Below are 25,631 nucleotides of genomic sequence, written 5' to 3' on the forward strand. Positions count from 1 at the left end.
GGGCAAAATGCGGGCTGCAGGGGGCGAGGGGCAACGGAAAGACCAAAGGACCGTGCCATAGCCCGGGAATCCTTGAATCTCTCCAAGGCCGCGTCCGCTTTGTCTCCAAAGAGACAGAAGCCATCAAAGGGCATGTCCATGAGAGACTGTTGGACATCCCCAGAAAAAACAGAAGTACGCAACCAGGCGTGTCGTCTTAAGGCCACTGTCGTTGCAACCGATCTGCCTAGAGAGTCGGTCGTGTCCAGCCCACATCGGATTGTTAACTTCGCCGCATCTGTCCCATCCTTGACAGCTTGGGAGACGATAGCACGGGCCTCCTCCGGTATCTGCGGCAGGACTTGAGCAACCGTATCCCACAGAGAGTGGGTATAGCGGCCCAAAAGGCATGCAGTGTTCATGGACCGCAGCGCAAGACTGGAGGAAGAAAACAACTTTTCCCCAAATTGTTCCAGCCTTTTTCATTCCCTACCCGGGAGTGCGGAAGGGAATGCGTCTGAAGAAGAGGAAGCCTGGATGACAAGACTCTCAGGCGTGGGGGGTTGGGCCAGGAATTTAGGGTCGTTTGGGGCGGACAGATGGCAGTGTGCAATAGTCCTATTCACAGGAGCCCCTGTGTTGGGTTTGGGCCAAGTACCCAGAAGGACATCGGTGAGGGCTTCATTGAAAGGTAAAAGGGGCTCAGATGTGGAAGCCCCTGGATGAAGCACCTCCGTCAGGAGGTTGGACCTGACCTCTACAGTAGGTAGCTCAAGGCCAAGGACCTCGGCTGTCCTACTGGTGACCATACCATAAGTCGCTCCCTCCGCCGTAGCCACGGTAGGAGGAGACAGCATGCCAGCATCTGGAGAAGTGTCCAGTCCACTGGCGTCGTCCAATTCCTGTGCCCAGTCCAAAGATGGGTCACCCTGGTATTCATAAGGGTTCAGGGACCCCTCCAATACTTCCCTGAATTCGTGCCCATAGGCAAAAGGGTCCAAATCTGACCTGGGGTGAGTAGGCCCCATCGAAGACAAAAGGCGGTGTCGGCCGACGCCGCTCCGGCTCGTCGGGGATAAGGATCGGGTCTATGTCAATAGTGGGCACTACCGACGTCGGGAGCATCGACAATCGACCCGGCGCCTGGGAAGGTCTCAGTGGTGCGACTGCTGTCGCTGAGGATTCCGATGGCACCTCAACTGAACTCCTTGGGCCCAAAGGTGCTGTATCAGGGTCGGTCCGCACAAAGATGAGGCACATGGCCTCATAGAATTCCTTAAGTTGGGCGGGGTTTGCTCTGGCTCCCGGAAACTCTGGGAAGCGGACCCAGAAGCAGGCTCCAAGGACGGAGGCCTTGAGTGTCGATACTCCTCCCACGTCACGTCAGCCGAGCGACGGGGCGAAATCGAAGTGCGATGAGACCGCTTCGACGAATTCTTACCTGCACCCAAAGATTCTGAGTAAGACGAGTGGTGATGGCTCCGAGAATGGTCCCAAGACCTTCCTCTCAAGCGAGACCGGGACCTATGCGGAGTCGAGCGCCAGGCCGCCTTGAGCTTGAGGGACCGCTCTCTCAAGGCCTTCGGGTGCACGTCCCGGCACTCTGAGCGCGATTTTGGGTCGTGGTTGCGCTCGAGACACCACAGACAAACCCGATGTGGATCCGTCACCGACATTATGCGGTGACAGTCCTCGCACGGCTTGAACCCAGTCTTCGGGGACATCCTCGACGCACCAAAAACTCACTAGAAAACTCAACAAAACGGTTGAAATCGGTCAAAAAGAGACCAGGGTAGCACTGTCCGGATCAGCGCGTGGCATGGAAAGAAAAGAGCTGACGTCACTGCACTGAGGCAGTGTCTATGTACTACTCCCGACATCATCACAGCGACTACGATGCCAACGTCGCCCGTGGAGTCGACCGACACCACCTATCGACACCCTAGGGTATTGCTAGAAGAAAAATATCCGGATCTAGTCTGACGCCTGGGGGGAAATTCTAAGGTAAGGAATCTGCAACTAGAGGTCTCGATGGGGGTGGTGTGGGGGTAGTAGTCATGACCTCGGACCTATTTAGAGATCCCCACCTACCTGATGGCAATCTTTGTACTGTACAGGGTACCGCTACCACAGTGGCTCACTTTACAGAGTTAAAGGTTTGCTGAGCATAAGCCATATTAAAAGTGCATTCTCTGCTAACTTTTTTTTGTTCTGAGAAAAAAAACTTCAAAAGTGTGAGTTTACTTTCTTTAAACCAAACAAATGTTACCACCTGAAGAGTTGTTTCCCCTGTGCTTGCGGACCATTCTGCTTTTTAATTGCCTATATCCGTCATGCATTGCATGGGGGACATGGGCAGGGAAAATGAGTGATGGTCATCCTGTCCTTAATAGGGTGGGGTGACCACCACTGTGGCCCAGGAGTCCTGTGGTAGACTGACTGCTAAGTCAGGGGTTACAGTCAGTGGAGCCAGGAGAGGCTCCACAGACTAAGCCAGCTGTTCCCTTGACTCTAGAAGGAGCAGCAAAACTCTGGGTTTGTCAAGGTGGGAAAACAGCAGATTTATGGTGTTCCTCCCGCTATGTCAAACACTAAATGAGGTCTAAAATGACATAATTTCAATCTAATTAATTATCCGACAGTGGCATTATGGCTGCTGTTTTAAAAACAATAATGTGGTCTGTAAAACATCTGATAAAGGTGGTGACATTGCTATACTGAACCTTTAGCCATCATATTAGGTAAGCAAGGAGACAGTTTAATGATCAGATAGGTTGTTTAAAATTGAATGAGATGCTGCCTACAAAGTTGCGAAATAAATTTAATAACAAATTGCTGATTTGACGAGAGCCATCCTTCAATTTCTGGGGAATATTACTTTGATACCTAGTTTAAACTATCTAATTATTTACTTCCACCAAGGCCCACAAACTCCTCATAAATCCCTTGTCACCCAACTATGGAAGCAACTAGATTTGTTTAGCATGCAGAGTGGGAGATATCTGCTTCAAAATGCAGTGAACCAAGCATGGTGGGTGTGGGAAATTGTGCTCTTAGCAGGGTACATAACTGATACGTGGGTGTTGTGAAAGGGGGTTGTTTGTTTCAATTTTTGGAAAATGAATGATTTTCTTCAGTTTCTTCATGAAGGTGTTGTGCTCATCAGTGCTTTGAAGCACGTGGCAAGGTGCTCCAGACTAGTACTGAGAAAGGCAGGAGTCTTTCCACAACATTTGTGTGTCCCCTTACGCTTGCAGTCCAGTGGTCTGTTCTGGTGACTTGGCTGAGGATGTTCAATACGAAATCAGGTACAGTCAGTCCTTTCATACATCCCACAGAGTGTTTTTGACTGTATCAATGACAGTCTTGAGAATAAGTCATTCACCAGCACTGATGTTGTTTTGGCCACAGTGAACAGATTCATACCAATTTCTCTTCCAAGCATACTGTCAAGGTCTCCTGGTGACCTGGGCAGGCTCAGCGAAATATTCTACAGCTGAATTGTGCAGGAGATATCTTGCATGTGTTCTTAAATTTCATGGGGGCTCCAAACTCCAGCAAAGGGAAGCAGGGACATAAAAAAAGGCAGCAAGAGGATTCTAGGCACCTCGAGATATCCTCTGCCACGTGGAGAGGCTGGCCATTTCTGAAGCAGAAGGGTAACTGGTGTGTACCCCAAACTAATTGTGCTTCATGGATGAACCTATAGATTATTCTGCATCAGCCACCAAGACAAGTAAACATTTTTAGTTGTCAGGGCTTCTTGCATTATTACAAAAGACTGCAATCATAGACACTAGTCTAACTCAGATTCAAATTTAATTTAAAACATTCCTATAGATGCCATTGTATCCATTCAGCAGACATGCAGATATGGCATACTTTACCTTCAAGAGGGACTAATGACATCATCGTAGGTTTCTACAGTGATATATTTGGTACATGAATTTCAAACTGCCTAACTCCTAATAAATGTTTATTACGTCAAATCCTATTGCGTCCAGCGTTCAGAGAGATAAACTTCAAATAAGTGCGAGCCTTATGAATAAAAGGCACAATGATTGTTATATCTAGAAAGTGGGGACACAACTGACATATTTCTATAACAAGACTGCGAATCGCTATTACAATTAGCACCAGTCCTAATGCAGATACAATAAATACTGGAAAGTTATTGGTGATCAACACTGATGATGCAGGACATGCACTGTACCTGGAAGCACTCAACCAATTCAAACATAAAATCCTGCACTTGTGAAATTAGGATAGAGTTAAATGGTATAAACAATGGTGTGAGCAATAGGGCCATACCATGTGTGGCAGAGTAAAAATGCCAAGCAAATTAAATGGGACGGTTTTGCTTATTGTGCAATAGGACAAGGAGCAACAAGATGCTCCAAACCCAATCAACGGGGTTGAATCAGGGTAAAAGAGTGTCATCTCCCTATTTCTGTTGAGTACACATTAGTAAATGGAGAAAACTCATTTTGTCAATTATAAAAGGCAGAACTCTGTTAGAGTAAAAACTCTTTTGTAATATGAGCTGACTTAAAATATGTTTGATCATTTTCTTACTAAAAAATAGACATAAAAAAGGTGAAAATGTGATTTACTCCAACTTTGAACTTGTCTAGGTACAAGTAATACGACACAGTTATTGTATAATATTAATTGTTAGGACTCAATGCCACAAAATATTGAAGCAAGTGAATGTTATTTGGATGCACAATTAGGAAACCCCATAGCCTTTGGCTGGCCACTTTTCAAATGGCTTTAGGGTCGTGAGTGACAGTTACTCGGCGAGCATCTTACCTCGACGTACATCAATGCTTACATTTTGGGACTTTCAAAAAAGTCCACAAATGTAAGCCAACAATTTCAGAGGTTATCGGCAGTGGGCGCGTGTAGAGAACGCTCAGCCCTAAGGAGGTGGTGTAGGCTTGCTACCAAATGTTTTAGCCTTGGCACTCCTTCTCTTCCACCAAGGGAGCATCCAGCGCAACAAAAACGTCAACCCAGCGGGACTACAGTGAAAATATGTAAACTCACAGCGTGTAAGACAAACAAGCGATCATTCATTTTACCTGAGGAAATTTTGCAATGCAGTGATGAGGAACTGCCATGTGGTTGTGAACGAAGTCAAACATTTCTGTCAGCCTCCTCTTGTTTCCAGTTAGAATCTTTGGAACGTGGGCTACCATGTGCTGTATTTCATTCTCACGAAAGCCCATTTCAATTTGGCACACCTGAAAAAACAACGTGATTAAATATCTGACTTCTTTACAACGTAGATAAATTATTTTTTCTCATCCACTATAAATTAATACATTTCTCCTTCCTGTGTGAACGACTGCACCATAACTTGACTAATCTAGAACCAAGTGCCGTAGCTCAAAAAGGCGTATACGTTTTGGCCACAGGCAATTTCTTTGTGTTAAAATTCTTACTTGATTTTAGTTTTAGGTGAAGTTTTTTTCTCAGGTCACTGGATAAAATTTCGTTCAGTGATAACCGAAAGTAAGAGAAGAAAGTGACATCCTGGGAATTGAACTGCTAATATCTGAAAAGTGGACTGAAAAATAAATAGGTGTCGTTGATATCAACAGGTAGGGTAAATTGGCATATTGTGTCCTGAATGGGTCAGTCTTGCACTGGGTCCAGTTAACTTTTGCCCTATGAAACCCTCTGGCTGGCTGTCTATGTCGTTATATGGTCCCATGCAGAGAATCTTCTAGTGACAGCAGAAGTCAAATGTTCCCTAGGGGCCAAGTTAACACCATTTAGCTGCTAGTGTAGATTTTATCATATGTGGTTTATTGCCTTATCAGTGGTTTGAATATTAGACCATTTCTACAATATGTGTGCCCGTATATATATGTTCAGTGTATTCAATACATGCTCCCGTCAGAACCCATCAATCAAGTCTTCCATCCACGTGAACGTGATTCAGTGCCTGTCAGGCTAGTAAATGCTATATAAAAGCCAATAAAACTCAATGCTGGGGACATAATTAAAAAACCTTGCAACTGGAGTGCTCAGGGAAGTCAAATGGTGGAACGGGATACGTTAATAAGCATTGACAAAGCCAACATGTTTTGCATGTGGAACCTATTGGTTTTGACAAAACCTTTTGCCACTACAGTAAGGCATCACTAGTATGATGTGCAGCATGGTCACAGGAAAAGAAATGTACAATGTAGCTGTGTCATTGCGCGTGAAACTACAAAATGACAATAAAATGAAGTTAAAATGTTATCGCAAAACCATTAAAAGAAATTTAAGATGGAAGAACCAGCAGTGATTTGCTGCCTGGTCTCCGCCTTTACCAGCAAAAATAAATGAATGAATAATCTAAAACATTATTTATAAAAGTAGTGTTGTAAGGGGCAATGGAGGAATGAGTTGGGTGAGCAATGGGGAGAGGGAGGGCGAGGAGAAAAGCAGCACAGAGGAGGAGCATCACGTGGGCAGGGCAGAAACACACAAGATAGAAAGCAACACAGAGCTTGGTTAAGTGAGGAAGTATAGCGGCAGAGGAACACACAGCAGAGCTTACAACATGAGGGATGCAACAAGAAGAGCTAGGGTAGGTATTGGGTGGGCTGCAGAAGCATTTGAGGGAGAAAACGGGTAACGTACTCTCATGGAGCGTTCAACAAAAAAGGAAAAAAGTAGTTCCTTAAAAGTGAGCAGCAGAAGAATTAAAGCCAACCAATTAGAGAGATCATAAAGAGCCTATGCTCCAGGAGAGGGACAAATGCAAGCAGGACAAGGAAAGTGATCAAGTAAGAAGCTAGCGAATTGTAATGACAATAAAGTTATCAAATGTCAAGCAATGGATGAGCTATAAGCCCCTGTAAGTACTTTGCAAGCCAAAGTAGGCTTTTTCCAACCAGACAGCTTACATTGTCTGGTAGCCTCAACCGTTAATTATACCAAATTATATGGGAGGGTTTACTAAATTATGCAGCAAAGAAGGAGACATGTGACAAAACGCTGCACTATTTTATAGTGTTACTTCATTATTTTGTGTTTTTTCACATGGTAACACATTATTTCCCATCAGTACTACCAGTTTATTGAATAACTACAGAAATAAACAATTGAAAGATGACTAGTTAATCTTTGCAAAGGCTGCACGTGAACATATGCTGGCACGTTTTAATAACTTTTGATCTGTTTGAGCTAGAAACATTTTTGGTTAAAATATGGAGATTATGCAGCAGATATATATAGCAAATCCATAATTATGCAGAAAAAGAGATACAGTTGCAGTATTCCAGTGGCAATGACTAAGCGATTGGTGCAATTAACAACAAACCATTGACACTTCACTGATGAACGTTTGGGACACCATATTCGAATAAACCACACCACTGCGAGCAACATACTATTACAAAACCAAAGGAGGCCAACCTTTGGGGTCTAACGAAAGACCTAACTGGGTAGCAGTTTAACTCCTGGAATGTTACCACAATTAAATAAACGGAGTACCACGGTGTCTGTTGTGCCACCACACGTGACTGATTGAAGGGAAGGGAGAGGAGAGCTGAGAGAACAGAATTTTTTCTTATTGTCTGTAAAAAAAGATAGAGCTCCAACTTACTTGTGTGCAGGGTTGTCTTTGGCATATTTATGACTTTAGGTCTCCAGGTCACACTCCTGTCTCCCAGAGAGCCCTGGCTGAATTTATTTATTGTAGTTATTCCATTTCTCTGCCACAGACTCTTTGTAATGCAGAAAGGGGGATTTCTTTTGACCAATGCCGCATTCTCTTAATAAAATGTGACCTCTGGTAACATGCTTCTCAACCGACCCTTAACCATTTCGTCATACAGGGAGTGCAGAATTATTAGGCAAGTTGTATTTTTGAGGATTAATTTTATTATTGAACAACAACCATGTTCTCAATGAACCCAAAAAACTCATTAATATCAAAGCTGAAATTTTTGGAAGTAGTTTTTAGTTTGTTTTTAGTTTTAGCTACGTTAGGGGGCTATCTGTGTGTGCAGGTGACTATTACTGTGCATAATTATTAGGCAACTTAACAAAAAAAAATATATACCCATTTCAATTATTTATTATTACCAGTGAAACCAATATAACATCTCAACATTCACAAATATACATTTCTGACATTCAAAAACAAAACAAAAACAAATCAGTGACCAATATAGCCACCTTTCTTTGCAAGGACTCTCAAAAGCCTGCCATCCATGGATTCTGTCAGTGTTTTGATCTGTTGACCATCAACATTGCGTGCAGCAGCAACCACAGCCTCCCAGACACTGTTCAGAGAGGTGTACTGTTTTCCCTCCTTGTAAATCTCACATTTGATGATGGACCACAGGTTCTCAATGGGGTTCAGATCAGGTGAACAAGGAGGCCATGTCATTAGATTTCCTTCTTTTATACCCTTTCTTGCCAGCCACGCTGTGGAGTACTTGGACGCGTGTGATGGAGCATTGTCCTGCATGAAAATCATGTTTTTCTTGAAGAATGCAGACTTCTTCCTGTACCACTGCTTGAAGAAGGTGTCTTCCAGGAACTGGCAGTAGGACTGGGAGTTGAGCTTGACTCCATCCTCAACCCGAAAAGGCCCCACAAGCTCATCTTTGATGATACCAGCCCAAACCAGTACTCCACCTCCACCTTGCTGGCGTCTGAGTCGGACTGGAGCTCTCTGCCCTTTACCAATCCAGCCACGGGCCCATCCATCTGGCCCATCAAGACTCACTCTCATTTCATCAGTCCATAAAACCTTAGGAAAATCAGTCTTGAGATAATTCTTGGCCCAGTCTTGACGTTTCAGCTTGTGTGTCTTGTTCAGTGGTGGTCGTCTTTCAGCCTTTCTTACCTTGGCCATGTCTCTGAGTATTGCACACCTTGTGCTTTTGGGCACTCCAGTGATGTTGCAGCTCTGAAATATGGCCAAACTGGTGGCAAGTGGCATCGTGGCAGCTGCACGCTTGACTTTTCTCAGTTCATGGGCAGTTAATTTGCGCCTTGGTTTTTCCACACGCTTCTTGCGACCCTGTTGACTATTTTGAATGAAACGCTTGATTGTTCGATGATCACGCTTCAGAAGCTTTGCAATTTTAAGAGTGCTGCATCCCTCTGCAAGATATCTCACTATTTTTGACTTTTCTGAGCCTGTCAAGTCCTTCTTTTGACCCATTTTGCCAAAGGAAAGGAAGTTGCCTAATAATTATGCACACCTGATATAGGGTGTTGATGTCATTAGACCACACCCCTTCTCATTACAGAGATGCACATCACCTAATATGCTTAATTGGTAGTAGGCTTTCGAGCCTATACAGCTTGGAGTAAGACAACATGCATAAAGAGGATGATGTGGTCAAAATACTCATTTGCCTAATAATTCTGCACTCCCTGTATAGTGGGGCATGGTCAGTAAGGCCTTCTGATCACACCCCACCATTTGAGTATATAGGAAAGGGTGGAGTAATAATATCCGAGTGGCATAAGGATTTTAGAAACCCGGGTTGAAGAGAAAAACACTCCAGGCTGTTTACCATCAGTGCTCCTGGTGGAGGAGGAGATAAGCCAGGGACGTCACTGTGTTCTGAGAAAACGTAAGAGCTTTCAGCCACAGACTGATGCAGGAGCAGTGGGGCTTTTGAAAGTGCACAACTTTCACTTGGAAAATGTTGTGCAGAAAATGTTTTACTTTCATAATGTATTTAAATATATGCTTCAATAGAAAGGCCAGAAAAGGCTAGGGGTGCAGCCCTTTAGCCCTTGAACACCAGCAGACCCTAATAAACAAAGCACCCATTTTCTCACATTGGAAATATACGGTTTTCCAATGTGTCCATATATATCATATGGTCTCCAGCAAGTTGCATGTATTTAATTCGCTCACCGCTGTATTAAAAATACACCTTCAATAGCTGCTAAAATAACCCGAGCTACAAAAATCACTGTAAAGAGACAAGATTGACCAAGTAATGACCGCGGGCTTGTAAAAGGTGATGTGACCTAAGTAACAGACATGCACGGGGGCACATTGTCGCTATAGCCCTCATAGGTCTGCTTTCAACTTTGTTTTAGGGGAGAGATGGCAAATGTTGATGTAGGGCTGCAAAGCCTCCAAGCAGCTGTCAAGGGACCAAGAAGGGAATAATTGTGGGCTCAAAACAACTACACTAGACGTTATGATGCAGCTGGAATCGTGCACACTTGCTGCAATCAGAGATACCCACAAAACATGCACAACACAAGAGAGCAAGCTTGCACTTTCTGCTTACCTTACTTTCTGATAGTATGTCTGCAGATTCTACAGGTCCGCTGCAACACTTACCACAATCCCACACACCAGCCTAGCTCCCAAAATGTGCAAACAGTTGGATTTTTTTTTTCTGCCACGGCTAATGAAAAAATAAAAAGCGAGGTCTTCCCAATGGGTCTCTCAGCAGTGAGATGCAAACACGCCTTTTAAAAGGCAAGTCTAAGCTAAAAATAGAAAATGAATGCAACCTATAGAGTGCTGGTCGTAATTGAAACAAGCATTTACAATGCATCGGGTCTCGCGTTTGCTCGTGTTAGAGCCGATCGCATTGTAAACTCCTAACCCGACTTTTCACCTATCGGGCAAAAGTGCATTTATGCACGTAACCCGAAAAAGTGAAATCAAGTAGGTAAAGCGCTCGACTTCTGCCAAGCGAGATCAGGCTCGTAAATTAGTTTTTTTAAAAGTCCACGAGCCTGATGGAAAACAGCGAGCCTCGCATGTTTTCTGTACTTGGTCGCTGCGCTCGAGGAGGGCTAGCCACCGGAAAAGGCATGACCTATGCGTGCCTTCGACTAATGAAAGCAAGCCGATTTAATTAGGGAAGCCCACGAACCAATAAAAAGCACTGACGTGAAGTTGACAGGGCTCGGAGCCCTTTTCTAAGTACTAAAGAGTCTCCCTGCTATACGCATGCGCGAGCGCATGCAAAGGAGGCTCGACCCTAAAAAAGTACCTGCAAAATGACGAGTAGCTAGCAGAAGGACACTGGTCATTAGCCAGTGACTGGAAGCTGTACTTCGTCCGGACTCCACACTACAGCAAAGCTGGGAAGAAAGTCAAAGCGTACGACGTGCTGTCCAATCAGAAGCTGGTATATTAGAGCGACACTGGAACAAGCCAATGGTAAGTTCAAGTAAGTAAGGGGCAGGTTCTAAGCCTCTTAAGTTTTTTTTGTAGTAAATAAAAAATAGCGCAAGTGTGCGCCGTGCAGGCAAAACCTAAAAAGGTGTGTGCAGGATCATAGCCACATTCATTATGGAGGTCCCCAACTAAAAACACAATTCAGTGCAGAGATGATTGCCAGGCTGGCCTGATCGTAAAAGTTTCTGCTGCGTGTCCAAAAGACGCAAAACCACAAGTAATGGTTACATGCATTTGAGTTTTCAGTGTAATTTATTGCTTTCTGGCCCCGGCTTTGGTGAACTTAAGATATGTTTGCAAAAGGAATTGCCACTGTCTAGCACTTTGTCTCTTCTGTCACCAGATACCAGGCTGGGGTGTAGTCTAGTGAGGAGAACAGTATTTAGCTGCTCGCTCTTAGTGGAAGTTCATGTGCTGCCTCTCTAATTACAAGTCTAAAGATGTTTCTGTCCGAGTCTCCCTGCCTCCAGTATTGTATATATGTGACTACAATGAAACTTCAGAATATTTATTTACCCAATAAAGAACAATTAATTTGAATGACCAGTCATTCATGATCACACAATTTGGAGGGGAGGGATGAAAAGAATGGAGCAGAGAATTATAAAATTTCTTTCAGGAAGGTGGAGAAAATGTTTATTACAGCACTTCAAATCAGAAGAGCAGCAGATACCATTCTAAGTCACACAAAACGTAGCTGGGTCGACTGTTTCAGCTCACCAACCAGCAACGATTTTGCATGGAAATCTGTGAAGTAGACACACAACACGATTTTGAGATATAATTCACAGCAATAGGGAAGCGGTGAGAACCAAAGATAGAAGCAATACAGGGCACAGGAATATGTCCTACTTTATTCCCCCATTCCAAATTATCACCACCCAAGATCGAGGAGACTGAGGAAGGTAGCATCTAAAGCTGAAGGACAAGCTACTGGTTCTTCCCATCCAGTCAGTAACTAATTTACTTGCGGCTTTCTTTAGTACCTGTAAACTACAGCAGATGTGGGCAGAAGAACTTGGACCCTCTGACTGTGACAGATATTCACACAGTACAGGGTGAAAATAGAAGCTATGCACATCCACAAACCAAAAAGGCAGGAATAACCTAAATTGGGGAGGACTGGCGAGAAATAAAGTATCAACAATTGTAAATACACTATTAAGCCCAAGAAGGACGGATACCGGGCTCAGAATGTCATCGGTTTAAGCAGAAGGTACTTGAAGTAATATTGGAAGATGGGATGAACAAATAAGTAAATAGGAAAATCAAGAGTTAAAATAGAGCCACGAAAAAAGCAGTGCATACGGGTGAAAGGCAGAAAGAAGGCAAGCTAATACAGAAGAAGCTGAGGTCTGCAGTATGATGCAACCACAAGTGGCAGTGGAGCTTCAGAACTGAAAAAAACCCACAGATGGGAAGCCTCGAAGAGCAAGCAAACAACTCTTTTGCAGTCGTCCAGGAGAAAGGGAATGCGCAATGGTCAGCAGAGTTCTACACCTGCACATGCTGATGACAATGTTCACTAGCACATGCGCAGTGAGCAACAACTCTGTGTCTTTCTCTGTTGATGAATTGCTTCGTCCTCATTACCTATGCGGGTAAATGGAAAGTTCAGACACAACTACCGAGAGGAACCGGGGGGTGAAAGCACACCAGCATCTCCCTCTCTAGCCCTCCGAAGTTAAGGTAGATGACCTGCTCTTCAGTTAAGCATAATGTCTGAAAAATCCCAACCTTTTTTTCAATAACCTAACTTCACCTCCCAATCAAACAGGCTGAAACCAAGCGGCAAGAAGCAGAGGCCAGAACATTGATGGCATCAATTAAAGAAAGCCTTGATCAATGGAGGAGCAGGAACCGCAAGGCGCATTCTTATGTACGTTCAATGTTTACAGACATTTTTCAGTGTATGAGACACTGTAGTCACAAACGTTCTGAATCACTAATGAATTTGCTTCATATTCTTTGTCCCCTTTGTATAAGAATGAAGGAGGTTTAGTGGGTAGATAGTGGGTTTCAATATTTACTGGTTTAAGGAGGCCAACATGAAACACTGGATGAAATATGAAACACTGACAGGTTGTAAAGGCAATTTCCTGGGGGAAAATTTACGACCACTATACGAAAAGATGTTAGGCAAGTAGGTGTTGATATCCTTTGTTTCTCTGGAAAAAGGTGATTGTGCATCCTCAATCATACCAAATAGTCAGCTTTGTACTCTGGGCATTTCTGCATTAATATGTTAGCCCCCTGAGTATCATCTTTACGTCTTTTGCACATGCATTTCCTGCGTATTAAAGAAGAGATCAGAAGCAGCAGGAACCAAAATTGGTAGATTGGGGACTAGAAGAAAACGAGGATGATAAGAGTAAATGCAATAGAAAGAAGAGGTATATAACATGGTCTGATTGGAGGTGTTATATACAAATTCAGTCAAGGATAAATATTGATGTTAACTATCTGTGTGCCCTTGAGAAAAACTCCTAAGGTATTGTTCCAATCTGTTCATCCACTCAGTTTGGTCATTTGGCTGAGGATGATAAGTGGAGGACTGAGTTACGTAATCTTTATATTCTTCCTACTTATGTATCCCCCGTTGCATTTTAGATATTCATTTAATTAAATGTTGACTCCTATATTGGTTAATGTTTATTTCAGCATGATTTGATAGTTCAACAATTGTTTATGAAATTCAGTCAACAAGTTTCATTTTGTTTAATGTTTATTTCAAACAGTCAATAATGTTTTATAGAAGCAGAAGTAGATGAATGTGCGTGTTGATTTTTTATTTTTAATAACATTAAGTAAGAAACAATCTGAAAACATTATTTCAGCTAATTATTAACAAGTGTTGGAGAGAATGGAATCTTCCCATTCCCAGAAAATGGAGAGGTAAGAGATTGGGCTCACGCAGACAGGATATTAGCTCTAGTCATACAGACAATATCTCAGTTGTTCTTTCAGCATATATGTGTGAAAGGCAAGGCCACCTAAGAAATTCATACAGGTTCCATTTAGTGCTTAAACAGTTTAGATTGAGGCGAGAAAGGAGGGTGCTGTAGAACAAATCCAGTGTAATCCTAAATTGCCATTATAAAATTGAATTCTTTCTACTGCAGTGTTTATTATATGCTAGTGTTGCCTCTAGTGTGCTTGTGTCTATAATCAAAGCCATACACAATATATACATTAGGATATGATGTTGATTTTAATAAAAGTCATAAGTATATTCCCAGTGTATATTTTTGAGTGTGTCTTTTCCTGGTGAAAGGAGGTTTGGATCCTACTAACAACAAGCACTCCTGTGAGTCTAAGAGGACCGAGCAATACCCAGAACACAACATCCTTATGTAATGCATGGGCGGTTTGTGAGTTACATTCCACAGGGTTCTTTGTCTCACGTTGGTATGCTGACTAAGTAAGCACTGCCAAGGTGTCTAGAGATCACAAAGCTCTGGCCATATGTTTAATAAGTTTCAGAAAACATATTCAAGAGTTAAGGTGAAATGAAGGAGGCATGCTAATATCTTTCAGAAATGTATGAGTAAAATGTGTTCCAAAATTTGTAATGATCCTTGTTGGCAAACCATGTAAGTGATATAGTGTGTTCAAGCACTGACCTGAAAATACACTGTCTGATGAGATACATGGTGGGGTAGCAAAAGAAATGAGCAGCCCTGGTGATATAATTACTGGAAGCTATTTTCTTGGTGGGAAGCAGATTAATTAAAAATCCACACACAAATGGACCATGGTTCTGTTTGAATGGAGATGGACTGTAAATATCCCCTAGTTCTAAACGGTACAGGTGCGAACATAATCATAAACATCATTTTTCAATTTGTGCTACCAGAAATAACAGAGCAGGGTAAACACTTTTAGTGGTACAAACTGAACTGTACTCATATGATCGTGACACCAGTTCTTCTCGAGATCAAGTATTTTCTCTTATTGTATCGCATTGATTTTTTTGACACACAAGCAGGTCAGCCTTGGAAATAAACCAATGTGGATACCTCTTTTTTGAGGTCTACTGTTTTTCATTTGCTTGTACTAGCCTTCTCAGTTACTGTAAACGCCATCCTTAGGTAGGATTGAAATCAGGTTGGGTAGTCAGGAAGGTAGATGTATCTGAAATTCTTATATTTATCTTTCCACAGGAAATGCTTCGTAAAAGGTGGTGGGGGGAACATGGGAAAATGAACCCCAACATGTTAAATGCTGGTTTAGACTTCTTAGGGTACACATGTGTTGGAGAATTTTGTGATCTAACAAAAGCATGGTCTGGCGGGGTTAACCCTTCAAATAAGGGTCCCTGCTCAATAAAAGCAATTCCGATCTGCACAAAACTGGATTATTTTGTTGGGGTAGGTGACTACCCACCTAAAGGAACAATCACAACCCTTGTAAGTATAAACCATCAAAGCTACTAAACTAACCCAAGCTCATCCCTTTGCCACTATGGCACAGTACAAACAGGCTTACCTTACAGCAATTTGTGAAGTATTTATGCAGTATCAAAACAGTAATAAAGTGGTACTACAAACGACAAGTCATGGCTTCCACCGCTGAACACCACTGTAAGCGATTATTATTTGGGGTGGGTAATTACCTACCTCAAGGCACAATCAAAACCCTTGTCAGGGTGAACCCTCAAATTAATTAAATTAACTTGAGCTCAACCCCCTTGTAGCTACGGCATAGAACAGACAAACTTAGGGAAACGTGTAAAGTATTTATGAAGTACCAAAACAGTAATCGTAATTAGAGCTCCCAGATTTCCATTTTTACAGATAATTACAGACACAAAACAATCTATTTCCCCGTTTGTATAATTTTAAACATGAAAATACAGAAATTATTTTCTTCTGGACGATTCTCACTTCTGTTACTCATGCGTGCTAGGACAATAGCTGTACAGAAAGAGACTGGGAAGTTTAAAAAAAAAAAAAAAAGATTTCCTAATGAAACCCAAATAACTGCAGGAGTACAACTGTTTCAGCTGTTCTACAATGCATAGGATTTTGTATGACTATTGTACTGTAAATGGCTAAAATGCATTGGCTAATCAAATGTGTGTTAATATATATTAGATAAATGTGGAGATATATCATTTGCAGCTGTTTTTTTTTTACATTAAGCACAAAATAAATAGAGATAAAAGCAGAAAAAATGAGCAAAAAACAAATATGGATAAATACAGATGGAAATGCCAAAAAAGTAATAACCCAAAACAATAAAAATCCAAAACTAAATTAAAATAAGAGAGTAAAATGTAATATGTAACATAAAATGAAATCAAGGTGCCAAAACCCCAAAAAGGGGAACTGGAAATACCAGTTTTTATATATGTATGTAGAAATAGCACCAAAAATCAATAATATAATCAATGAGAGTCACTGGTCTCAGTAGACCAGAACTTGGGCACAATTTGAGGTGGTCTGTGGGTCAGATACACCAACTAGGTAATTCTGGTCAAAGATGTTACATTCTGACATCGTCCTTTTAGTCCCAATCCAACACGGGTTACACTAAGGACTTCAGTGGAGGCACTTAGAGGCTCACAGGGTGTCAGACAAAGGGAAGAGGCTAACAGCAGGGTCCTATTCAGATCCAGTTGCCAATGGTCAGCTGGATACTTGCAGGAAAAAGCCTCTTGTAGTTTGTTGTATCCCTGTAGCTTGAACAAGAGGTTATAGCCTTCTGATCTCTGGAGTTCGCTTCTTTGTCCTAGGTACAAGAGGGAGCAGGTCTAGCCCTCAGTGCTCCTCTCTGGTCATAGGGAACAGGCCCCCAGTCCTCTTCTGATCTTCCCCAGGTACAAGAACTGTTCTGAAGTGGGTGCCAGAAGATTCCACATGTCTGCCCGGCACTAGCTAGTGGATTAGAATGACTCCTGGCATGCCCTAACCAATGGGGCAAAACTACCCACTGTGTGCATTTTCAAGATAACAAAAGTTTTGGCCACATTAAACTTGGGCTCTGAGGAGTGGTGTGTGTGTGTGTGTGTGAGTGTGTGAGTGTGTGAGTGTGTGAGTGAGTGAGTGAGTGTGTGTGAGAGTGTGTGAGTGTGTGTGTGTGTGTGTGAGAGAGTGAGTGTGAGAGTGAGTGTGAGTGCGAGTGTCCATGAACTTTAGGCAGGGGAAAAAGGAAACATTTGAAAAGTTACTTTTTTGTAATATTTAATAAAAATCTGACTTCACTGATAAAATAAATCTGATTTTAATTAACTATTAGAAATACATGTTCAGTTATTATTCTAGTGGTCATATTCCCGAGATACATTATTAGTATTTTAATTTTACTCTGGCTTTCTACAAAGGACAGCTATGCCTGCCAGAGAAAATTGTTTTCAGGTGCTCGTTACTGTAAGGACATGGTCAAATCAAATTTCTACATGTCCCACTCTTAAATACCATGCACTCTAACTTGTGGGCTACATGATGTACACAGGAGTGACTTAATATTTTAAAAGGGAGGTTTTGAGCTCTCAATAGGTCGAATTGCAGTTTTTACACTGCTACAGCCAGGCTACAATGGTAAGCCTGAAGCCATGTTCACACTGTCACTGTAGTGGATGGCACAATAGGTGTCGCAGTCTACTAGTGGCATTTAACTTTCAGGCCCTGGATACATTTTATACCATATACTAGAGACTTAAAAGCAAATTAAATATACCAACTATGAGTATGCCAATTCAACCATGTTTAAAGGGGGGGGGAACACAGGCACTTTGCCACTGCTAACTAGTAATAACTGCACAGAGTCCAACAGCCAACAAAGCTCTGGTGGTATACCATGCAATATATGGCAATTTCCTGCACAATGGCTAACAGGTCCTCTCGAAAATGGTATGAGTTATTTCTGCAAGAGTAAGAACATGGGAATAATAAGCCAATGGATGCACTTCACCATCCGAGTTTTGTTTTTGGAGCAGCAAAGTTCCAATAGTGGTATCTACAACATTGGTTTCCACTGTAAAAAGATTTCTTTCCTGAATGTGCGCAAGTGTGGGAGCTTCTATAAACATTTGTTTATGGTATTTTAAGTGTTTGTTCTGTGTAAGGAAATGCCTCCTTGGCATGGTTACCCCCTGACCTTTTGCCTTTTGTTGATGCCAGTTATGATTGAATGTGTGTGCTGGGACCCTGATAACCAGGCCCCAGCACCAGTGTTCTTTCCCTAAACTGTACCTTTGTTCCCACAATTGGCACAGCCCTGGCACACAGATAAGTCCCTTGTAAATGGTATCCCAGGTAACAAGGGCCCTGTTGCCAGGGAAGGTCTCTAAGGGCTGCAGCATGTCTTATGCCACCCTGGGGACCCCTCACTCAGCACATGCACACTGCCTCACAGCATGTGTGTGCTGGTGGGGAGAAAATTACTAAGTCGACATGGCACTCCACTCAGAGTGCCATGCCCACCTCTCACTGCCTGTGGCATGGGTAAGTCGCCCCTGTAGCAGGTCTTACAGCCTTAAGGCAGGGTGCACTATACCACAGGTGAGGGGGTAAGTGCATGAGCACTATGCCTCTACAGTGTCTAAACAAAACCTTAGACATTGTAAGTGCAGGGTAGCCATAAAGATTATATATGGTCTAGGAGTTTGTCAAACACGAACTCCACAGTTCCATAATGGCTACACCGAAAACTGGGAAGTTTGGTATCAAACTTCTCAGCACAATAAATGCACACTGATGTCAGTGTGGGATTTATTGTGAAATAAACCCAGAGGGCATCTTAGAGATGTCCCCTGAACACCAGTCCGACTCCTAGAGCTAGGCTGACCAGTTTCTGCCAGCCTGCCACAACCAGGTGAGTTTCTGCCTTTGTCACTCTGTGGCCAGGAACAAAGCCTGTACTTGGTGGAGGTGCTTCTCACCTCCCCCTGCAGGAACTGTAACACCTGGCGGTGAGCTTAAAAGGCTCAAGCCTTTTGTTACAGCACCCCAGGGCATCCCAGCTAGTGGAAATGCCCGCCTCTCCAGCCACTGCCCCCACTTTTGGCGGCAAGGCAGGAGAGGATAATGAGAAAAACAAGGAGTCCTGAGCTTAGGTGACCCCTGCCTTTAGAAATCCTCCATCTTGAGATTGGAGGATTCCCCCAATAGGATTAGGGATGTGCCCCCCTCCCCTCAGGGAGGAGGCACAAAGAGGATATAGCCACCCTCCACGACAGTAGCAATTGGCTACTGCCCTCCTGACCTAAACACACCCCTAAATTTAGTATTTAGGGGCGATCCAGAACCTAGGAAATCAGATTCCTGCAACCTACACAAAGAAGAAGGACTGCTGGCCTGAAAGCCCCGCTGAGACGACGGAGACAACAACTGACTTGGCCCCTAACGGCCTGCCTCCAGACTCAAAGAACCTGCACAGCGACGCATCCGACAGGGACCAGAGGACTCAGAGGACTGCCCTGAAACCGAAGGACCAAGAAACTCCTGAGAGCAGCGGCACTGTTCACCAACAGCAACATCTTTGCACCAAAGATGCAACTTTTAAAGAACTCACTCTTCCCGCCGGAAGCTTGAGACTTTACAGTCTGCACCCAACGCCCCCTGGTCGAGCTCCAGAGAACTAACACCGCAGAGAGGACTCCCAGGCGACTGTGACTTCGTGAGCAACCTGAGACAACCCCCCTGCAGCCCCACAGCGACGCCTGCAGAGAGGATCCAGAGGCTCCCCCTGACCGTGACTGCCTGGTAACAAAGAACCCCACGCCTGGACTAAGCAGCCCCCAGGACCGAAAGGAACCAACATCCAGTACAGGAGTGACCAGCAGGCGGCCCTCATCTGAGCCCAGTCGGTGGCTGGCCCGAGAAGACCCCCTGTGCCCTGCCTGCATCGCCAGAGTGCCCCCCCTCCATTGCTTTCAATAGCAAACCAGACGCAAACTCTGCACACTGCACCCGGACGCCCCCTGTGCCGCTGGGGGTGTGGTTTGTGTGCCTGTTTGTGTACCCCCCCAGCGCTCTAAAAAAAAAAACCTGGTCTGCTCCCAGAGGACGCAGGTACTTACCTGTCAGCAGACCGGAACCGGAGCACCCCTGTTCTCCACAGGCGCCTATGTGTTTTGGGCCCTCCTTTGATCTCTGCACTTGACCGGCCCTGTGTTGCTGGTGCGGTGACTTTGGGGTTGCCTTGAACCCCCGACGATGGGCTGCCTATGCCCAGGAGACTGACTGTGTAAGTGCTCTACTTACCTCAGAAGCTGTTCATTTTTGCAGTGTCCACTTTTAAAATAGCTTATTGCCATTTTAACCTATACTGTGTGTACTACTGCTTTAATTCAAAGTTCCTTACTTACCTGTGTGGAGTACCTTGCATTTTATGTATTTACTTCAAATCTTGAAAATTGTGGTTCTAAAATACATTGAGTAAAGATATTTTTCTCTATAAAAACTATTGGTCTTTGAGTGTGCGTTCCTCATTTATTGTCTGTGTGTGTACAACAAATGCTTAACACTACCCTCTGATAAGCCTATTGCTCGACAACACTACCACAAAATAGAGCATTAGAAGGATCTAATTTTGCCACTATCAACCTCTAAGGCAGTGTTTCCCAAAGTGTGCGCCGTGGCTCCCTGGTGCGCCATCAGAACTCACCAGGGGCGCCGCACACTTCTAAGGAACACTGAAATGCTTTCATTTTCATACTACCGTAGGGCCCCATTCTAAAAATACATCACATTTAGAATGAGGCTTTACAGGAGTATGAAAACGAAAGAATCACAGTGGAAATAAATCGAAGTTGTTAGGGTTTTGCAATGTTATGTTGTAAAGTGTAAAACCCATCAAGTTTGATTTGTTTCCACTGCGAGTCTCTCTTTCATACTACGGTACAGCTAACAAAGCTGCATGGTAGTATGACAGAGAAAGACTTGCAGTGGAAACAAATCAAACTTGATGGATTTTACAATAGACATCATAACATTGCAAAAACCTAACAAGTTTGATTTATCTGCACTGCAATTCTTTCTGTTTCATACTACTGTACGGCTCCATTCTAAGGACAAGTTACGTTTAGAATGGAGCCGAACAGTAGTATTAAAAAGAAAGAATCACAGTGGAAATAAATCAAACTTGTTAGGGTTTTGCAATGTTACATAGTAAATTGTAAAACCCATCAAGTTTGATTTGTTTCCACTCAGTGTTTAAATATTTATAAATAAAAACATGCCTGAAAGCTCTCCTCTGAAACATGTGGCTGCTGCAGTTAAATATGCATGCACAGAATATTGAGGCAGCAGTAATCCTAAAGCCATCTTGGGCCTCTTCAATCCATTTACAGCCTCTCCCTGCCCCTTCAGCTCACTCTTGCATCTTTCTCCCAATGTGGAGCTTTTACGTCCTTCTTTTTCTTCATCCTTTCCATATATGCCTTTGCTCACAGTAAATGCCTGATGCAGAAAACTAAGGCCCATATTTCTGAAAAGTTTGTGCCGCATTTGCGTCATTTTTTTATGCAAAAGCAGCGCAAACTCACAAAATATAAGTATATTTTGTAAGTCTGCCCTGCTTTTGCGTCACAAAATAATGCAAATGTAGCACAAACGTTTCATAAATATGGGCCTAAGTGCCAGTCCTTAAAAATAAGTGCTGTGCCCCCCACTGTATACCCAGTGCTTAATTTGTAGATAAAAATGTGATGGTGATGAAAGCTCTCTTTTGAAACAAGCGGATGCTGCATTTAAATGTGCGAGCCTTCTCGGGCCTCTTTAATCCATTTACAGCCACTCCCTACTCCTTCAGCTCACTCATGCAGCTTTCTACTTTCTCCCTTAGTGATGCTTTTTAGTTTCTCTTCCTCCACGTTTCCCATATGTATCTTTTGCTCTTCCTAAATGTCTGATGCAGAAAACCGGAAACCACCTGCTCAAATTAATCCCTGCGGAAAGCACTGGCTCAAATTAAGCACTGTTAGCACTGCGACTCTTTCTCTTTCATACTACCATACGGCTCCATTATAAAGATGTTATGTTTGGAACAGAGCCGTACGGTAGTATGATAAAGATAGAATCACAGTGCAAAAATCAAACTTGTTAAGGTTTTGCAATGTGCATTTGCAGCCCTGAGTAACCCATGTGGGAATGCCATGTGGGGATGTTATGGAAGCCACAGCTGTCAGCGTCTGGAGTGGTTTGGACTAGCACATGACGTCTTGCCTAATAAATAAAGAGTATGTCCATTTAGGTAGGGTCAGGCCCAATCAGGACAGTGATGGAGTGTTACTTCTGTCTGTGTTCTGCAGCTACTCAAGAAAAGAGGGTAATCATTAAATTACAAAAATGTCAACATTTAAGAGGAAAGCGGGAAATTGAAAAAATAAGAATCGGGAGAATGTATTTCTCCCCTTGAGGCCTGAATCAGGTCTATTGACATATATGGGACTTCCAAGTGTGGTGCTGGAGGATCTGAGATCAAAAATACTAATGTGCTTTTTTTTTTTTTTTTTTTTTTTAACTTGCCAGGAACAAGGAGAAAGCGCAATGGCAGGCAGAAAGAGTGTGATAAAAATGTTGTGCACTGGCCTTCAGCAGCAGATTACTGGCAGTGCATACTCCAAGCCACTAAAGACAAGTCCCTATAGCAGAAGCCCTTTATCAGCTTCATCCCAATTATTTTTTAGGAAGGAAAATGGAAGTGCTCCCAAATCCTGGCTTACATCCCCCCACCCGTCAAAAAAAGTGACATAACAGGGAGCCGCAGCCAATGGCCAATAGGTCAAGGGAGCCATGTGTCAAAAAAGTTTGGGAACCACTGCTCTAAGGGGAACCCTTGGACTCTGTGCACACTATCTCTCACTTTGAGATAGTATATACAGAGCCAACTTCCTACATTCTGTCTCATCATTCCGTCTATAAGGCACTGTTTTCCATGTGAGATGTGCCAGTGGACCTGCAAGCCAGGAGAAGTCTTTGATGTACCGCCAGTAAAAGGTAAGCAACTTTAAAAATGTTTGGAGTTTTTTTTTATATGTTGAGGTGTGATCGACTGCTCGACTGTACTATAGTTTAACTGAGGCAGAAACCCAGAGTCCATCGCACTTTGGTTGAAGGAGCATTTCTCGGTTAGGCACTGCAGCTCTTGGCGTTGTTTCCCTGTACATTTTTGCTTCTGACCCCCTTTTTTGGATCTTGTGCTGTAATTCGTTTTCGCTGGTTTTGATACTTTGGGCACTTTACCACTGCTAACCAGTGCTAACATGCAAGCGCTCTCTATCTAAAAGATATTGGTAATTGTTTTTCCATGATTGGCACATTTCATTTACTGGTAAGTCCCTAGTAAAGTGCATTATGGTTGCCCGTGGCCTGTAAATCAAATGCTACTAGTGGGCTTGCTGCACTGATTGTGCCACCCACATGAGTAGCCCTGTAAACATGTCTCAGACCTGCCACTGCAGTGTCTAAGGGGGGGGGGGGGGGGGGCAGTTTTACATTGTCAATTCAAGGCCCAAACCTTCCCTTTTACTACATATAAATCACCCCTAAGGTGGGCCCTAGGTAGCCACATGGGTAGGTTGCAGTGTATTTAAAAGGTAGGACATGTACTGGTGTGTTTTACATGTCCTGATAGTGAAATACTGCCAAATTTGTTTTTCACTGTTGCAATGCCTATCTCTCCCTTAAGTTAACATGGGGGCTGTCTTTAACCCCTTCAATGCGGGTGACGGCCACTGGCCGACGCCCGCACTACCTCCCTGGTGCGGGTCACGACCAGTGGCCGACACCAGGGAGGGTATTATTAAATCCTCGGGTGCATCGCACCCGATGATTTATATATTTTTTTTTTCTTGCCCCGGGAGACACGGAAGCTTCCGTGTCTCCCACCCGCCCCTTTGTGACGTCAGCGCGCCGCGAGGCGCACTGACGTTACAAAGTTGTTTTCCCCATCGAAGCAGGAAGCAGCCTTGCGGCCGCTTCCTGCTTTGATGGGGGAAAACGGCCTTCCCCACGTTCGGGAAGGCCTCGTAAGAAAGGGGAGAGTCTCCCCTTTTTTACGAGGCCTTCCTGAAAGTGTTTCCTGGCCCCCGATCGCAGCAGGAAACACTTTCAGGTTTCCTGGCCCCCGATCGCAGCACAGCTGCGATTGGGGGGCCAGGAAACACTTTCAAAAGGCCTCGTAAGAAAGGGGAGACTCTCCCCTGCCCAGGAAACACTTTCAAAAGGCCTCGTAAGAAAGGGGAGACTCTCCCCTTTCTTACGAGGCCTTCTGAAACTGTTTCCTGGCCCCGATCGGGCCCGTTTTCCGAGGGGGCCGACCCCCCCCCCCAAGTGAAATCCCTGGCGTCTAGTGGTGTTTTAGTCTCCCCTTTCTTACGAGGCCTTCTGAAAGTGTTTCCTGGCCCCCGATCGCAGCTGTGCTGCGATCGGGGGCCAGGAAACACCACTAGACGCCAGGGGCCTGGGGGGGGGGGGGGGGGGGGCTGGGAGGTTCACTGTTCGAAAAGCCAGGTTTTGAGGCCCTTCCTGAAAAGAAGTAGGTTTTGGGTCTTGCGAAGGTGGGTTGGGAGGGCGTTCCAGGTTTTGGGTGCAAGGTAGGAGAAGGATCTGCCCCCGGTGGTGGTGTGTTTGATGCGGGGGACAGAGGCGAGAGAGAGGTCAGCTGAGCGCAGGTTTCGTGTGGGGGTGTGGAAGGTGACTCTCGTTGAGGTAGGCAGGGCCTGTGTTGTGGAGTGATTTGTGTGCGAGGATGAGGATCTTGAAGGTGATCCTTTTGTCAATGGGGAACCAGTGGAGGGATTTGAGGTGTGGAGAGATGTGTTCGTGTCGGGGGAGGTCGAGGATGAGTCGTGCTGCTGAGTTCTGGATGCGTGTAGTTTGCGCTTGAGTTTTAGAGTGGTGCCGGCGTAGAGGGTGTTTCCGTAATCAAGTCTGCTGCTGATGAGTGCGTGAGTGACAGTTTTTCTGGTATCTGTGGGGATCCATTTGAATGTTTTTTTCAGTATACGGAGTGTGTTGAAGCAGGAGGAGGTGAGAGCGTAGATTTGTTGGGTCATCGAGAGGGAGGAGTCTAGGATGATGCCGAGGTTGCGTGCGTGGTTGGCGGGGGTGGGTGAAGGGCCTAGCCTAGTGGGCCACCATGAGGGGTCCCAGGTGTTTTTGTGTGGGCCAAAGAGGATTATTTCAGTTTTGCTTGAGTTGAGTTTCAGGTGGTTGGCTGTCATATATATATCACTTTTGTCAATATGTGTGTGGTTTCCCTGGGGGGGAAAAGGGTCAGACTTGTCTAGTGGCAGTTTTATTGCCATAAAGAAGCGCAGAAGGTTTATATGCCTACTGCAAAGAGCAAATCTGTATTTTATGTAAATAGCTGAGTACATTAGTAAAGTCAGCCATTACCTGCGCTATAATACCAATGAAATGTATGTGCGGGGTGGAGGGCGGCTATGGAGAGATGAAGGGCACTTTTGCTGGGTGGTAATGAGGGAATCCGAGGAGGAGGGAGTGGCAGCACCAATAATGATTGT

General features: G+C 44.1%; 1 protein-coding gene across 2 annotated transcripts in view; it reads right to left on the reverse strand.

Annotated features, from left to right (window-relative positions):
* MTERF3 (mitochondrial transcription termination factor 3) overlaps positions 1-25,631 on the reverse strand; it is a 249,876-nt gene that overhangs the window by 43,420 nt on the left and 180,825 nt on the right. For both annotated transcript variants that reach the window (XM_069220511.1, XM_069220512.1), the window contains one exon: positions 5,064-5,225. In XM_069220511.1, coding sequence (XP_069076612.1) covers positions 5,064-5,225 — 162 coding nt within the window. The remainder of the gene's footprint in view (positions 1-5,063; positions 5,226-25,631) is intronic.

Source organism: Pleurodeles waltl, chromosome 2_2, assembly GCF_031143425.1.
Source record: "Pleurodeles waltl isolate 20211129_DDA chromosome 2_2, aPleWal1.hap1.20221129, whole genome shotgun sequence".
Lineage (NCBI taxonomy): Eukaryota > Metazoa > Chordata > Amphibia > Caudata > Salamandridae > Pleurodeles > Pleurodeles waltl.